The sequence below is a fragment of the Heliangelus exortis genome, chromosome 3, assembly GCF_036169615.1.
Source record: "Heliangelus exortis chromosome 3, bHelExo1.hap1, whole genome shotgun sequence".
NCBI lineage: Eukaryota > Metazoa > Chordata > Aves > Apodiformes > Trochilidae > Heliangelus > Heliangelus exortis.
Genome location: NC_092424.1, coordinates 86,004,183 through 86,020,669, shown reverse-complemented (window position 1 = coordinate 86,020,669; position 16,487 = coordinate 86,004,183). Strand labels below are relative to the sequence as shown.

Here is a 16,487-nt window from a genome sequence, read left to right as displayed (position 1 = left end):
TATTGGTTGTACTTAAGTATTTTCTACAAGCGGTAACTGCACCTTTTTTACTTCAAATTTAAGAAACAGATAGCTTATGAAATGCCAACTGATTTTTGGCACATCATCAAAATAATAATCAGAAGGTTTTTCTTGTAAGAGATTAAAAAAGAATGTGCATTTAATCAGTGTACTCAAATACTTAATTGGTTTCAGTTGGAGCACACTGTAATTTTTGTCTGTGGAAGCAAAAAGGCAGCAGTCCCAGTGAAACCAAAGGTGCTTTCAGGTATAACTTGAGCAGTTTCAAGCACTTCTCCCATCTTCTCTTAATTCACTTTGGTTTGTACAACATAAACAAGAGAAGCTCTTTCTTTTCTTCTTCTTTGTTTCTTTTGTTCTCTTCAATTAGAATATTTTGTTTCTTACCTTGTTTGCATTTTATACCTGGCCAGTTACATTTTCCATAAAAATCAACAGATTCCAGGGAGTCCAGGAAAATTGTAAATTCTTGTTTTGTAGACATTGTCAATCAACAAATCTGCAGTTTCTTGTTTGTGATCCTTTAGATAGACATTTCTATGGGTTCAGAAATCCTGCCTTATATGTTAAGGAATAAGCAGTGAGAGAACAGTTATATTTCTATGAAGGCTGCTTTTGATGTTGTGATTGTCTGAAAAAAATGTCAGTGACATGTAACTTGAAGGCTTTAGTTTGGTTCCAGACGAGACTTCCATGTGTGAATACCTTGTTTAGGATGCCAACACAGTGGTCAGTAGAAGTATTAAAACCAAATAATCTGATTCTGCAGATCTTTGCCTGCAGAAACCTGAGTTTTTCAGTCACCTGAAACAGCATTAACTGAAGACCCTGGAGGTAGATTGCAGTGTGATATAAATTGTGATTAATGGTTTGCAATTAAGGACTTGATGAGTAAACTGACTCCAAAACTTTGTACAGAACTCATTGTCTTATAATAAATAATGATGCATGTCAGAAGCGTGGCCTGCTGAGACTCTTCCATTAAGAAAACCTCAAAGTGACTTTTTTTTGGTCCCAGTTATGAATTGTTTGCTCACTGATAGGAGTGCTTCCTGCAACAAATTCTGGATCTGCAAGTTTTTCTACCTCAGCTTTAGTTCTGAACTTTACTATAAAGTCCCATTTGTTTGCCTAGAGTATGCCCATGTATGCACCCCAGGATTGCATTCAGATGCAAATCTCTTCATGGTCCCTGTTTCCTTCAGAACACAATGAATGGGATTTAGCAGCCAGTGCAGATTGCATCCCACTGGACCAGAAAAGAGTTAGTACAAAGCAAACTGTCCTGAAAACAGGCATTACAATAGATGAGGGATTCTTAATACCAGCAGGTTTACTGTTCTGTTCCTCTTAAGCCACAGAGTTCACAAGTGGGAATGTTTAGCCATAGTCTCTTCCAGTGTACTTTTGTACACTTTTGTTCCAGTGTACTTTGCAGAATTCTGGAGTCCTTCCCGTATCTACCCCCTTTAAAACTGTGCATTCTTCTAATCTCTGAAAGGAGAAGACATTTGTTTGAGTTTTGTATATGCCCCCATTAACAAGAGCTCAGCACTGCATAAGCATGGTTGATGTTTTCTTCTTTGAGATGCCTCTTGAGTACAAGGTGTCTGTTTAGCTTATTTGGTGCTCTTTGGCTTTACAGAGGAGAAAAAACATTTCAGCTTTTGACTTCAGTCAAAACTCATAACTCATGATTGAGGATGAGACTAGAATTGAAACAGCATTCCTATCAGAAGCATGGAGACCAACCCAGTCAGTTCTGCTAAGAGGAGGGACTTCATCTTCCTAAGATGAAGGACTTCCCAGCCCCCAATAGCTCTATTCCAACAATGTTGGAAGAATTTGGCAGGTAATTTTAGCATCTGGAGCCAAGTTCTTCAAAGTAAAATCTTCAAGACAGAGTTTTTGCTGGCATGAAACTCCTGAGTTGAATGAAGTAAATCTAGCTCCCTAATCAGGCTTCTTGTGGGACTGCAGCTGAAAGTCTGAACTTCCTTGCATCTGTACTGTGACATCTTAATCTGAGACCTCAGCTGACTCAGGATAACACTGCTTGAATTTTTGGGTAATGATTTTAGCTGTGTGTATCATGTGTTAACTTCACAAAGCAGTGCAGAAGACCAACTGCAGGAAATTGCTGCCTTCCTGGGCATAATTTTTGCAGTTTCTATTTCCAGACTGCATTTTTGGCAAATCTTTCAGATCCCTATTTCTAAACAAGTACATAAATGGACAGAATTGTAGAAGACATTGGGAGTATTTACCTTGACAAAATCGAGATGTTTCCTTCACATGAAAGCAGCCAGGTGTGACCCTGAGCTACATTGGCCAAGAAGACCAATGGCATCCTGGCCTGTATCAGGAACAGCGTGGCCAGCAGGTCCAGGGAAGGGATTCTGCCCCTGTACTCAGCACTGGTGAGGCCACACCTCGAGTACTGTGTCCAGTTCTGGGCCCCTCAGTTCAGGAAGGATATCGAGGTCCTGGAGCAGGTCCAAAGGAGGGCAACCAGGCTGGTGAAGGGACTCGAGCACAGATCCTATGAGGAGAGGCTGAGGGAGCTGGGGCTGTTCAGCCTGGAGAAGAGGAGGCTCAGGGGAGACCTCATCAGTCTCTACAGCTCCCTGAGAGGAGGGGGTAGCCAGGGGGGGGTTGGTCTCTTTTCCCAGGCAACCCTCAGCAGGACAAGAGGGCACGGTCTCAAGTTGTGCCGGGGGAGGTTTAGGTTGGACATTAGAAAGAATTTCTTTACCGAGAGGGTGATCAGGCAATGGAATGGACTGCCCGGTGAGGTGGTGGATTCTCCGTCCATGGAGACATTTAAAAAGAGACTGGGTGTGGCACTCAGTGCCATGGTCTGGTAACTGCAGCGGTAGTGGATCAAGGGCTGGACTTGATGATCTCTGAGGTCCCTTCCAACCCAGCCAATTCTATGAGTCTCTGATTCTATGATACTTCTTCTAACATCAAACATGGCCCTGTTTTGAGCTAATGGGTAGGATCAGGTCATATCCAAAGGTCCTTCCAACATAAATTACTCTGTTCTGGGGATCTGTGATTGGTGTGTTCCTAAGGAAAATGGCAGTTTAATAATGGAAACAGGTTGTTGCACTTTTTTTTTTTTTTTTTTTTTTTTTTTGTAACTTACCATTAGTGATTTTTATTTGATCATGCTCAAGAACTCTTAACATTGTCCATTGCAAATAACTGAAGCCTTCGTTTAAATTAATTAAAATTCAAAACAGTGGTATGGAATTTTGTCATCATTTTTGTCACTGTCACAGTTTAACACTGGGCTGGCAGTTAACCAAATGACAGATGTTCTGTGCAGATCTGAGAATATCAGCAGCCTGTTGTACCAGTGGCTCCCATTCCTTACTTGGATGTTGGCCATAGCTAGAGGGCAGGCTTAACATCTGATTCTGTCATCTGAACATACATGAAAAATTATTTCTCTGTGATTGCAGTTACTTTTGAGTTGCCAGGTCTCTATATGTATTGTTCCAGATAGATTTTTCCACTTGACATATTATTTGGAAAAATTGCCTGTGAATTTGCAGGTACTGTGAATTCAGTAATGACTTATGCTGTTCTTCATTGGTGGACATGATTTTCATTAGGTGATAAGGATCATCATTAAAATTTGGAAAGCCCATTAGAGGTTTGTTACTACAGGAAAGAACATTCTGTTGCGTGGGACAAAGCTCTGTATTTCAGCAGTGATCTTTCACTTGGATTGTTCTTTTCCAAGCTATCTCAAAATCTGTTGAAAACTTTAGTCAATACTTTCTAGTTAATGACAACCTCAGAGTTTTTTATAGGAAAAATGTATGATCTATTCACTAGATGATGTGATCAGTTCAAATGTGTATTGTTCTGATAGAGATAAGTTTTAATCTTCCAGTATTTTTGCTTGGCTCAAACAATCTGGAAATGTTGGACTAACTAAATTTTGGGGTTGGTTTCTTAATTCAGAAGCTGAAGATTTTTCTACACAAGAAAAAAATTATTCATTCATTACTCAGAACAATTTTAAATTTGGTATTTTCTTTTGTAGAGGATGTATGACAGATCTCTACATTATTTGTGGTGTGGGAAAATAAAGCTGTGGCTCATTGATTAACTGAGCTGTGTACTTGTTTACAATTTATTCTTGAATTTTTATTTAATTAAAGGCAGAATATATTTTAAGTCTAGGAAGTAGGTGAAATTGAAGGTGACTGGTAGGACAGTTTTTACTGCTACATAAATGGAAGATTGTAATAAATTGCTTCTTTTTCTACAAGTACACTGAATTTAGGCACAGTTTAACACTGCACACTTTCATATTAGAGATCCTGTGTCTTGACTAACCCCATAGCCTGAAGAGCTGAAAGGGTGCTATTGAGTACCATGCAGCTCCTTCTTACTGGCAAATGGACTGAGTTATTTCACACTGTAGAAATCCAAGAGTTCCCTAGGCTCTGTACATTTATATGCACTTCTCTTTCCCATCCATATAGTCATATGTGGTCTATATATATTTCATGAACCATGACAGTACAAGCAACTTGAGTTTGTTTGTACTTTGGACTTTTTTTCTTAAAAATAGGGACAAAGAACCATCCAAAGAAAAATCAGCCAAGAATGTCAAAGGAACTCATGATTGTAGATTGCTATATATGTCATCTTTGCTCCTGCTGAAGAATTCTCTCTTTTTCATAATAAAAGATTCCTGATACTTATCATGCCTAAAATGAAGGGAAGCACAAAACCTGATTTTTATGAAGCAGACTATAAAGCAAAAAACAAATCACTGTGACCAAAAGAGGATGCCTAATTTATTAGACCGTTTTTTCCTAGGTTTGTTTTGATTTCCGTTTTGTTTCCATTATATCACATATGAAGATGAAGAGAGTCCATTTAGATGCTGATTGATGTAGACTGATGTTCCTCTAAACATTCTCCAGGATATTTCTTCTTTCTTTAGTTTGATTAAAACATCTTGGCAGACCACTTCTTCTACCTCTTACAGGATGCTAGTGGGTGTTTCTCTAGAGAATGCATATAAAAAAAACTTAATACAAGGTAGATAAATTCCCAAGGAATTTACAAAACTATTACAGATTAGCATGCAGAGAAATCCTGTCCTTGATTTACCCCAAATGCATTTGTTTCCTCTTACTACAAACTTTTGTAAGTGGCATCTGCATCTTCATGTAAGATTTGCTGCTGTCATTTTTCATTAGATGTCAAATAAAAGACTTCAGTGATTTAGCTGATCTTTCAAGACAGTGGGAACAGGCAAAAAAAAAAAAAAAAAACCAATCCCAAGAGGGCAGGAACAAGGATCCAGTTTGAAAACATACAGAAAATGTGTTATAGATTTATATTATAGAGTTTATTTTTCAATCATCAGTGAAATCTGGGAGGATCCGTGTACTCTTTCACATGCCAAAGTTGTTCAGCATTGTTTCTGTAACTCACTTGGTTTGGAGATGTAGACTCCAGCACATGAAGTGTACAAAGTATTGAAAATTAGGTAACAACCTCTGAAAAATGGAAAGGTTTTTCACTTTGGGATCAACTGACAGCTTAAGGAACCAGGTATTTGTTAATACTCAGTAAATATTCAATAAGAACAAAACAGGGCAATGAGAAAGCAGAACCTTGTCCCAGCAGTATAATTTTGAAAAGCAGATAGCAAATACTGTATTTTTCCTACACGTTCAAATCTTTCAAGTGCTTTCAGTATTTCTATAATTCTCAGAATGGACTAAGTAAATTTTTGTAAATTGAAGCTTTTAGTTACAGAATCTGACCATTATTCTCCAGAAATTAAAAGCAGGGCTAATAGCACTAGAGCAAAACTTTTTAAGTGCTGATGCAGATAGATTTGAGTCAAATTTACTAAGGATAAGATGTAAGCACCTAGAACCTAGGAGATCCCCAGACAGCCATTGAGGCTGGCAGCTTTTCAGTATAGTTTACCTTTACATAATCCTAAGCTAATGTTAGAGCATTTTCTAGTTCTGCCTAACATTTACCTTGATACTTAACTGTAGATGTCTATGCTATTCAGAAGGGACTGTTTCAAGGCAAAGGCAGCCTGTTTTCCTAAAAGTCTCCATTGGATTGGGCTTAAAGCACATGGGCAGCACCAGAAACCTGATGAAACTTTCTAGAGAAAATGTGACAGTTAAATGTCTTATGGACTGTAACTTCATCAGTACTGGGGGTTCCTGCTTTTGCATCATCTTTATGCTGGAGTGCATTGTCCTAGAAGTAGGAAGTCTGGATTTAGGTTAAGGATATTATATAAGGATATATTAAGGATATTTGGGGAGTTGTGCTGGATGGACCCTGCAGCTGTGCTGGATCTGACCAAGCCAAGTGGGGCAGCGCTGGGCTGTATTGTGTCCTGTTGGTGCTGGGCAGTAATCCTGGTGCAGCTGAGACGTCAGTGAAGACAAGGCACCATCCATCTTTAGGTCTCTTTAAGCAATGCAGGGTCTTTACTCTGACCTGTCAGCTAGAAATTGACCACTTTTTTCCTAAGAAGCAAGACAAAGGTTTGAATCAGACTGTTTAAATGGGAAACAGCACAATTGGGTCTCACCTGTATGTATGTATGTATTAAAATATGGACAGAGGAGAGGCCAGTACTCAACATCTTATTACTCTGTAGCTCTACCTATTTGAATTGATTTTTCTGTCTTTTTGTGCAATATCTTGCAATATCCATTTATATTATATTTGTATTTATACTATTTATTATATTATTTGTATTTATATTATGTATTGTATTTATTTGTATTGTATTTATATTTGTGCTATATCAATTTATTAATTGCAGCAAAATCTCAGTTCTTCAGCTTTTAATTATTCTGTAGTAACTGTCAAGGGATTGGTTATAACAGGAACTGTTTTCTCTTTTCCTGTAGGTCTTCACTACTTCAAAAACATTGTGTTAGTAGGCTCTCTGCAGGATCGTTATGTTCCTTATCACTCAGCTCGAATCGAGATGTGTAAAACAGCTTTAAAGGATAAACAATCAGGTAATGAATATCCTGCAAAATAAACAGACCACTCAGGTTAAACCTCATAGGTCTCAAATTTATCCTGTTTCATTTTGGGTGCTTAATTGAGGCACGTCTATCACCTGTTCAGACACTCTGGGTTTAATCTGTAGTAGTGGAGAGAGAAAAACCCATGTGAGAACTGAATTGCTTTCTGGATCTGTCCTATTCTGTTACCTGCAGAAAGAGATGGGACTGCATCACTTTCTAGCTTCCAGACTGTGCTGAAAGTTAGGTGGAATGAACACAGACCCCGACGTGTTGCCCCATGAATAGGGAGAACAAGTAGCTTTGATTTTTTGAGGGCATCAAGTTGTAATGCTGAGCACATAGGCTGGGTTTTTAGCATGGAAAGGTAAGGTAGTTTTCCAGTTTTCAGTGGTGGTTGGTTGGTGTATTCACTGGTGAGACATCCTGGTACAGCTGCATTCTAGCATTATAGACAAATATTGACAAATAAGTACATTTTACACATTATGATAAATTAATGCTGCTGAGAACATTTTTGCTATACATGTAAAAATGCCAAAAAGGAACAGCTTAAAATTATTTGTTCCAAGACTTAAGGGGAAATTAAACTTCTTGTATACTCTACCTTAACAGAACAGTAGTGTAACATGTATCATTCTTTCTCTTAAACTGGAATGTATTCATTTCAAGGTATTTTGATTTCTAGGTCAAAGAACTATATTTGTTTCTGGTGACTCACACAGTACAACTTTTCTTTCTCTCCATAGGACCAATTTATGCAGAAATGATCCAGAACCTGCTTCTGCCAGTTCTTCAAAATAAGGAGTGTAATTTGGTTCGTTATAACGTAATTAATGCATTACCCAACACAGCAGATTCGCTCATAGGGAGAGCTGCACACATTGCTGTTCTTGATTCAGAAATATTTTTAGAAAAATTCTTTCTTGTTGCTGCCCTAAAATATTTTCAGTAGAGAAAAGCATTGTAAGAGACTTGGTTATTACCTCATTAACAGATGAATTGAATGATGTGTGGTGTTAAAGTATAGCTGCAGCTGTATTTTAAGAGATATTTATACTTTTTATATGGAAGATAATTTATATCATCCACACTTAGGGCTTTTTAACATCAACTTTACTTTCTAGGTAATGTGGCTGTGCAATATTTTTTTTTATTTTGTTCTTTTTACTTTTCTATTACTTTTTCTTAATTTTGGGTACCTAATTATTTGGAGATTAAAGCACAGTGTGTACTTTTGGTTGGTTTATTATTGGCTCTTAGAATACAGAAGTCAATGTTACTTGACTACGTTTTACAAGAGGCTTCAGAAGCCAAAATAAATTGGATTTTTAAATTATATTAAAGTCTTACACATTCAGTTGTCGTATTTTAGCACTGTAGGAAGTTGAACTGGAAACACAACGAGCTGCTAAAATACTGGATATTTGAAAATTACTGTATCTGTGGGCCTTGCCAAGGCTGTTCCTGAATTGTCTGTTCAGATATCCCTACAGCTTAATGGTTTTCTACAAAATCACCATCATCATCATTGTGAAGTAAGTTATGCCTGTGGGAATATATTTTCTACTGATCTCAAAACCACATTAGTTTACCTACTTAGTTTTATTACTGGAACTTGAGTTTTCAGAAACGGCAACTAAGGAATTTTGAATGTTTAATGATAGCTGCCTTCAAATAATTGGGGTTTTGCAAACTGTATTGAAATTGTTCCTTACTCTGTCAGTTCTTCAGGTGAACATGGACAGTTTTACATGGACTTCCTTGTATGTACGTAAAATAAGTAAATGTTATAAATTTCTGCAATACTTTTATGAATTTAAGCAATTTTTAAATATTGTTAAAATGTTTTATTGACTACAAAGTATTGTAAATATAAATCAATACATCTTCAGATGGGACAATATTGTAAACTTTACCTGTTTAGTGATACAGATAAAATGTTTTTGATATACAGGAATGTTAAAGGTCTATTGACTTTCTACTGGTGCTGAATAGCATTAAGTTTGGTTTCTCCTTCCTTCCCTTCCCTTTGTTTCAAACAATAATTCACTAAAGGGGGGGCAAAGAGTCACACGTGCATTCACCAATTGTAATGAACTTTTTTTTTTGAAAAATATAAATTTGTTGTATAATGCATGTTTATTTTTAGCATTGTGTTATTGGATCTGGTGTTAATAAAATGAACAAATTACTCTAATGGAAGTGATTAAAGAAAGTGAAATGTTCTGCTAATTACCAAAACTCTGGGGAGGCTTTTTGTATATAATTAATAATTTTGTATTATTTGAAATGAATATAGCAATAATAGTTTATAATGAAGTGCTTTTGCATTTGGTTTGTTAATATGGTCTTTGTAATATACTTTCTTTTTCTCTGTAGTGTCCATGTTTCAGATTACCACCTACTGTTTGGCAATGAACACACTTAAGACTATTTTATTAGAGTCGTGTTAGGAAAGTACTTAAGACTCAAAGATACCTTAAATACATTCCCACTCTAACAATGACTACTTTTATTAATTAATTTTTTTAGATTATGATGGTGCTAGTGGATTGTAAATATTTAAAGGAAGTTCTGACATCTCAACTTTCCTTTGTTTAACAGTATTCTAGCAGTTGGCTAGTGGCTAAATTTTTAATGTCAGTTTAGGGAGCTAGATCTAAAAAAATTTCTTCATGATAATCACATTAAACTACCCCATGTACATAAGCATTTAGATGTTTTTGTCACTACTGAAAAATGTCTGTGTTGCTAAATCTCTGGAAATCCAGAAGTATAAAACACACTTTTGTGATTAGCAAAGCAGAAGTACTTTGGCAGGAATAGCTAATTTTTTTTTTTTTTTTTTTTTTATAATAGATCCTGTCCTTGTAAGGGGGCTTGAATTTAGTTTGTTCTTTGAGGAAAGTGGATGGTGCAGCTAATCAGCATGTGATATTTGCATGTGAATTTATCAAGGAAGAAGGCAGATGAAGAAAACATTAAGTTCATTTTTTTCTCCCCTGATTGGTATTGCCCAGTGCAGTCCATATGTAGTCCCCTCAGTACTGTATCTTTTGTGGGAGCTGTTTGAAATCCCAAAGGAATGGGCACTTCCTGTGTGCCAGAAGACAGCAGGGAGTGGCATGATGACCCCAGGGTGTGCTTGAAGCACATACAGGTGCTCTTGCAGACTGTATGGTACACTTGCAGTTGCTCTCTGAAAATCTGCAGTCTTGGATGCCTGGGACAACTGTGCAGGTATTGCCTGGCCTACTCCAGCATATTTTTGCCTTCTGTTTGCTAGATATAAATATGGACTGTTATGTGAATAACTGAATGTCACCTGATGCAGTGGCAGCTATAAAGTGTTCCATCTCACTTCACTTCTGTGGAACTGGGGCTTCATCTTCCTGTAGTGGCAGTGACCTCTGGTTTAGACAGGTATCCTGCAATTGCTTGAAAGAGAATTATGCTGCTTACAGAATGAGAGGGGAAAATTAAGGTCTTAACATAACATTCAGAAAGCTGCCAGTCACTTGTTCCCTGAAGGCAGTAGGCTGCTTCTGTGATTTCACAAAGCTCTCGGCGATATTATTAGGAGGTCATTGCATAATATGAGATAATGTCTGAGCTTGCGTTTGCAAATTGAGAAAAAAAGCTCATGTTCTAGTGTGGAAATCACCAGGCTTTGCTGCAGAGCCAAGAAATTAATTCCACATTGATGGAAAATTTACTCCGTAGCCACAAAACACCCTGAATTCTAAGCCAGTCTTATTTGCACAGCCCTGACCAGGTGTATTGTTCAGATAACCAAGGCTCTTGATGTGGTCAGAGAGGAAGAAGGGGATGTTTAAGCAGAATCAGCAGAGTTTCTGCTGGCACCAAGTCTTCTTTCACCTGTTTTGTTGGGTTTTTTTGGAACAGCAAAGCAAAGCAGCATACAGCATCATTTTGAGATAAATGTTCAGTAAAAAGAGGAAGGAAAACAACAACAAAAAAGAAAGTACTGCATTTCATTGCAAAGTGCTACATTTGTATTTACCAATGTTCAGATTTTATTATCTCCTCATTCACAAGGTCTAGAAATTGGTAACTTGAGAGTAAAGCAGTCTGCATTTTCACAGGAATACAATAAATTAACAGGAAAAAAAGCTTTGAAGACATCAGCTTTTTTTTTTTTGGTGAGGAGCACTTCCTAATGAATATAACGTTGTTTCATCCTTACCATTTGAAGGTTGCAGGTAAGCATGACTTTTCATGGATTCACATTAAGCTGTTAAGGAATAGAGCTTACTATTACTTGGTACCTGCAAACAGCTTGGTGTGAGTATTTTTAAAATAAGGATTTTGTTATAGTTTTACTGTACTTAGCACATGCATTATTAGGTTCTTGAACTTAGATTTTTCTTTTCTTTCTGCTTTTGGGCAGAAAAGCATTTTTTCAGCTTGAGCAGCCAGTATTTCTTTTCATTCTCTCTGATCTAGAAGCCCAGCATTTTGCTGTTACACATAAAGAGTTTCCCATTATTTTCAGTCTGTAATGTCCAATTAACCATGGTATAAAAAGCTGATTGAGAAAATGTCACACATAAGGCAGTCAGTTAAATTTAATCACTTTCTGTGTGTAGGCATTGTCAGACACAGTGCAATAAACTCAGCAGAGCGTTACTGCTGTTAATTTACCAAGGGGATTTATGTTCTTAAACTCTTTAGATGCAAACACAAAATGCTCCTTTAAGAATGGCTGCGTGAAATCTTTCTTTTGCAGTTTAGTGGAGGAATGTTTTAGTGGAGGAAGTTTAGTGGAGGAAGTGTTTTGAATTCTGTTTTATGGAAGGACAACATTAGCTGGAGACCTTTGAAGTGTAACAAAAAGCAAATGTTGCCACACGCAAAACACCAACAGGAGCAAATGAACTGGAGCTCCAGCCCAGGAGTCCAGGTGTTGCTTATCCCAGGGCTAGGTTTGTACTGAGAACAGTAGAACGTTAAAAACACCTTCACTGGGTGAACTGAGAAGCTGGAGAGTCAGTCTGAAGTTCTTGTGGTCCAGCACTTGAGTTTGGTTTCTCACTTTCTTGCTGCTTTTTTTTCCTGTGAGAGTGAATTAATGCCTTTTTGAGTGCAGAAAAGGCACCGGCTGGGTTACAGGCCTGAAAGAGAAACACTCTATTATTAAATTAATAAAATAACTACAGTGTTTGAATAATTTTCTGGTGACTTTGAAATTATGCAGCCTTTAGTTTTTAAAGATGAACAGTAGGTCTGTGTATCACTATGGCATCAGCCTAATGACTTCATGCCCTCAGTAGCCTTAGTACAATTTCAAGTGTATATATATATATTTTTTTTTTTAAGAAAATAAAAGCTAGCAGCGCTGCACTACACACTGGGGAAAAACTGGTCCTTTCAGTGGTAAACTGTTCGTCGCACGGAGTACAGGAAGATGCCTTTGCACCAGGGCTGGAGGGGGGCAGGGTCACAGCTGGTACCGAGCATCTCGTAGAGCCCGGAGGTGCCTCCCTCAGGAACTTTGCCTGCCGCGGCGCTCTCCGCCTCCACTCACGGGGCACAGAGCGGCGCGGAGGAACAGGCTGTTCAGAGGCGGTGAGGGCCGCCCTTCCCGAACCGCCCTGACCCAACCGCGTTTCCCGCCGCGCTCCCTGGGCCGGGCAGGCAGGAGCGGGGCGGGGCTCGGCTCCGGCTCTCCCCCCGGAACCGCGGTTTGCACACGCGCGGTGCGGCTGCGCCGTTTCCCTCTGAGTGTCCCGGCTCGGGGGCGATGGCTCTGAGGCTGCTACGCGCTGCGCCGGGGGCAGCGAGTAAGAGGCGGGCGGTGTGCGGGAGGGACCTGGCTTTGGTACCGAGGGTCTCCCGAGCTTCCTCTCCTTGACTTACACAGGGGAGTTACGAGCCAGGGAGAGCCGGCCCGCTACCGGCCGGGAATGTCGGCGCTGGGGGTGCCTAAGATGGCGGCGGGTGAGGGGTCGTGCTCTATCTGCGATCCCCGCCTCTTCACCGCGGCGTTGGTTAAGGGCAGCGGGGTGCCACGGGTTTTTCTCCAAACCTCTTCTCTATAGGTTTCCTGCTTATTTTTCCACCTCTAGATGTTATTATTCTCCCTTATATTGCACACCTACTGCTATCAGGCCTTATTATCTATTCTGGAGGTTTCCTTTCCTTGACGTTGCTGTGAACTTTTAAACGGTAGTATAATATTAAGCCGTGGTTTAATATTTATAAAATAGCGGGAGGAAACTTACTGTGACCTTGGAAGTTATTGGTCTGTTTTCTCTAGATGAGGAAAGTCAGGTGATTTGTTCTGGAGAAAGCTAGGCCAGAGGAGAAAGCCTGAGTAGCGGTGTCCGGTCTGCAGGAAAGCTCCGGCAAGGCTGCTCCATAGGGCTGCACGTCAGGACATTTCCCTCTCCATCAAAAGCTGATATGCTCGTGATCCTATTGATGTATTATTCCTGAAACAGACGGGTACAGTTTATTACTAGAAGAGCTGGGAAAAAATTGTTAAATGTTTGCGGCCTTTTCTAGGCTCTGTTTGACCGATAAGTTGATAGCAAGATTTGACTGATGCTCCCGTCTCTCCAGAGCTTCCCAGTGAGTGCCCAGCTCTCACTGTGTGAATGGCTGTGATGCCATTCATGATAAATCATTCTGTGTAGGCCACTTCAGAACATAGGGTATTGCAGATGGTGACTGTGCAGCAACTTTAAGACTTGGGATTTTCAGTCTCTTTTCAAATTCATCTGTATAAAAAGCTGGGTGGCTTTGTGACTGCCCATAAAGGATGAAAGAGTCAAAGACCAGGTTGTAGAATGTGGTTTACTGATGAGGGTGACTGTTCATCTCATGTTTTTCAGAGGTACTTAATGTTGAACTTCTGTCAACTCTGTGTCAAGAAGAATCTATTTTGGTCAACAGTATCACGTATTGCAAAGAGGAAAATGGATTTTGTTCTCTAGGGACTGATATAATCAGTTTGATATCAGTACTTCAACCTGACTTTTATTTGAACTTGGACTAGAATGTCAGCTTTAATTTAATTTTCTAAATAGCTTCTCTTTCATCTTTCTGAAGAATGACAAGATGCATGGCAGGAGTAGAAAGATGCAATGTTTGTGGTAGGGTTAGATGCTTCACTGTTGATAGTTCAAAAATATCATGCTTAAAGTGAAAAAAGGAAATACTCCTTCAGGGCACTGGCAGCACTTGGCATACATAAAAGAGTTTATGTGACCGTAGGGTCTAATGTTGAGGTTGTGGTAGCTTAGAATGAATGAATATGCTGATCCTGAGAACACAGGTGGATTGTTTGTATGTATATATACATATGTATATATGTATGTACATGTGAGTCAAATGGATTTTGATCAGCGTTTCCTGATGTCATCTCTTTAGCAAGGTAGAATAGTTTTTCTTAATCATAGTACCAGGCTGTTTGAAACTTCCTTGAGAAAAGTTAGAGCTAAAATATTTTTAGAGGATAGTTCATGCTCATTGAGGACGTTTGGTTTTTTGACCAGATGCAGAAATGTAATACATTTTGAGAGATACTCGTAAGTAGGTTTTTACTTGTTTATGACTGTTGAATTATCTCTGACTTACAGTATCTGTGTATCTCCATTTTTATACTACTTGAAATGCCTTTAGGTATGGATATTAATAGGCTTTTTTCTGCATTTATGCTAAGAAAATATTAGGTCTTTAAAGGAAAAAGATTTATGCTTTTAATGAAAGCATGGGTATGCGATTACAGAATTGAAGTTAAATGTGCTCAGTTTGTCCTGCTTTTGGCTACCAGCTCACTTACTTTGCCATCAGAAGGAAGCTCAACTATTCTGTACCAGTATTCTGGAAAACCTGTTACTAAGGGAACAATATTTTATTTTTTCAAACTTTCCTTGGGAAACCAGAAACTTTTTCTGTCTCACAAGCTGATGGAAATGAGCCAAGTCCTGGAAATCAGCAGGCTACATGGGGGAGGTTAAGATTTATCCAGGAAAACAGAATGTCCCGGTCTGTACTAGCATAATTACTATTTAGAGTCTAAAAATACAAGAAAATAACAGTGAAAATAAGTTCAAGCAGTTTAAAATACACTGTTTACGTGAACTGGGTTATACAACTAACACAGTTTTGCATGCATATGCTTCTAGGGCCAAAAATAAGTATCTGTGCTGATTTCTTAGGTGTTGGTGAGTTGAATGTTATATTAATACTTGGTGTTTGTTCTCCTGTCCTCTGCTTCTTAGTTTCTGAAGTGAGAGTTTTTCAGAGGTGCTCTGAGCAGTCCTAGAGCTACTCAGTATTAAACTCTCACATTTGTGCTACATGTGTCTGTTTGTTTGATAGAGTCATCACTGCTTTGCAGCTTCCCGAGGAGCACCAGCTCTAAGACAGGAGGAAGATCTGAACCTGCAAAGCAGTCTCTTAAGAAACCGAAGTTACCAGTAGGTCGATTTGATGAACCAGAGGAATCCAGTTTAGAGAGGGAACCCCTGGAAAGTAAGTCATGTTGTACAAAATTTGAAAGCCGTGTTTCAAAGGCAAGACCCTGAGATGCTGTGCTGATGCCATTTTAAGAAGCAGGGTAGGCATTCACCACTCTTCAGAATCACTTTCTAAGTTTAGTAATTCTGAAAAAAACAGGCAGGGGAGTGGGCACAAGTTCAGCAAATGGTGCATGAGTGAAACAATCTTCAAAACAAGCTGGTCAGACATTGAAGGAAGCCACACAGAGAATTTGTGATTTGTGTCTTCTTGGAGACTAAATTTTGCCTGGATGTCCTTACCTGACATCAGACTTGCATGGATTGGGCCCACTTGTGCAGGATTGGGCCCAGAGATCTGTCAAATGTATCTTACAGTAGAAACTGTCGTACAATTCTGAGAAATGTAGCTGTGTCTTGGTATGTTATGAGTGGACTTAATGATCTTAGAGGTGTTTTCCAACCAAGGTGATTCTGTTACTCTGTGTTATAGTGCAGCTATGAAGCGTGGTAATAGACTCATGAGGGCTCCAGCTACTTCTTGGTTATCCAGAAAGCCTGTTCCTTTTCTTGGTGCATGACAGACTTCTCTCTTTCATTGTATTTTGTGATCAGTCTTTCTCTTAATCTTCCGGGTAGTATTTTGAAAAGCAGCAACCTATACTGAGTTTAATGAGACACTTGGTGGGGTCAGAGGAGACCTAATGAACTGCTAATTGTGTTCTGTGTGACCTTTGTGTCACTGGAGTTTAGAGAACCTGGCAAGGCACCAGATACATCGCTGCTGAAGTCACTAAAAATGTGTACTTTTTTATCAGACAAAAGAAAGAATCTCTTTTTCTCTCTTTTTCATTAGCATCTTTCCTTAGCTAGAAATGCAAGTCATGCTTTGTCTTATTAACCATAGTATGCTGTTCAGTTACTGTTT

General features: G+C 38.9%; 2 protein-coding genes and 1 long non-coding RNA gene across 11 annotated transcripts in view; 2 read left to right on the top strand and 1 right to left on the bottom strand.

The window, feature by feature from the left end:
* Positions 1-9,416, top strand: part of FAM135A (family with sequence similarity 135 member A) — an 85,106-nt gene extending 75,690 nt beyond the window's left edge. For all 8 annotated transcript variants that reach the window (XM_071741596.1, XM_071741595.1, XM_071741599.1 and 5 more), the window contains 2 exons: positions 6,948-7,061; positions 7,820-9,416. In XM_071741596.1, coding sequence (XP_071597697.1) covers positions 6,948-7,061; positions 7,820-8,025 — 320 coding nt within the window. In that variant the 3' untranslated portion in view covers positions 8,026-9,416. The remainder of the gene's footprint in view (positions 1-6,947; positions 7,062-7,819) is intronic.
* On the bottom strand, positions 3,617-11,085 carry LOC139795090 (uncharacterized). Its single transcript, XR_011725381.1, has 3 exons — positions 10,399-11,085; positions 6,051-6,184; positions 3,617-5,057 (listed from the first exon to the last, which is right to left on the bottom strand). It is a non-coding gene; the product is annotated as an uncharacterized lncRNA (long non-coding RNA).
* A 1,661-nt stretch (positions 11,086-12,746) lies between these two features.
* The window catches only part of SDHAF4 (succinate dehydrogenase complex assembly factor 4), a 23,509-nt gene continuing 19,768 nt past the window's right edge, over positions 12,747-16,487 (top strand). For both annotated transcript variants that reach the window (XM_071741606.1, XM_071741605.1), the window contains exons 1-2: positions 12,747-12,877; positions 15,423-15,575. In XM_071741606.1, coding sequence (XP_071597707.1) covers positions 12,838-12,877; positions 15,423-15,575 — 193 coding nt within the window. In that variant the 5' untranslated portion in view covers positions 12,747-12,837. The remainder of the gene's footprint in view (positions 12,878-15,422; positions 15,576-16,487) is intronic.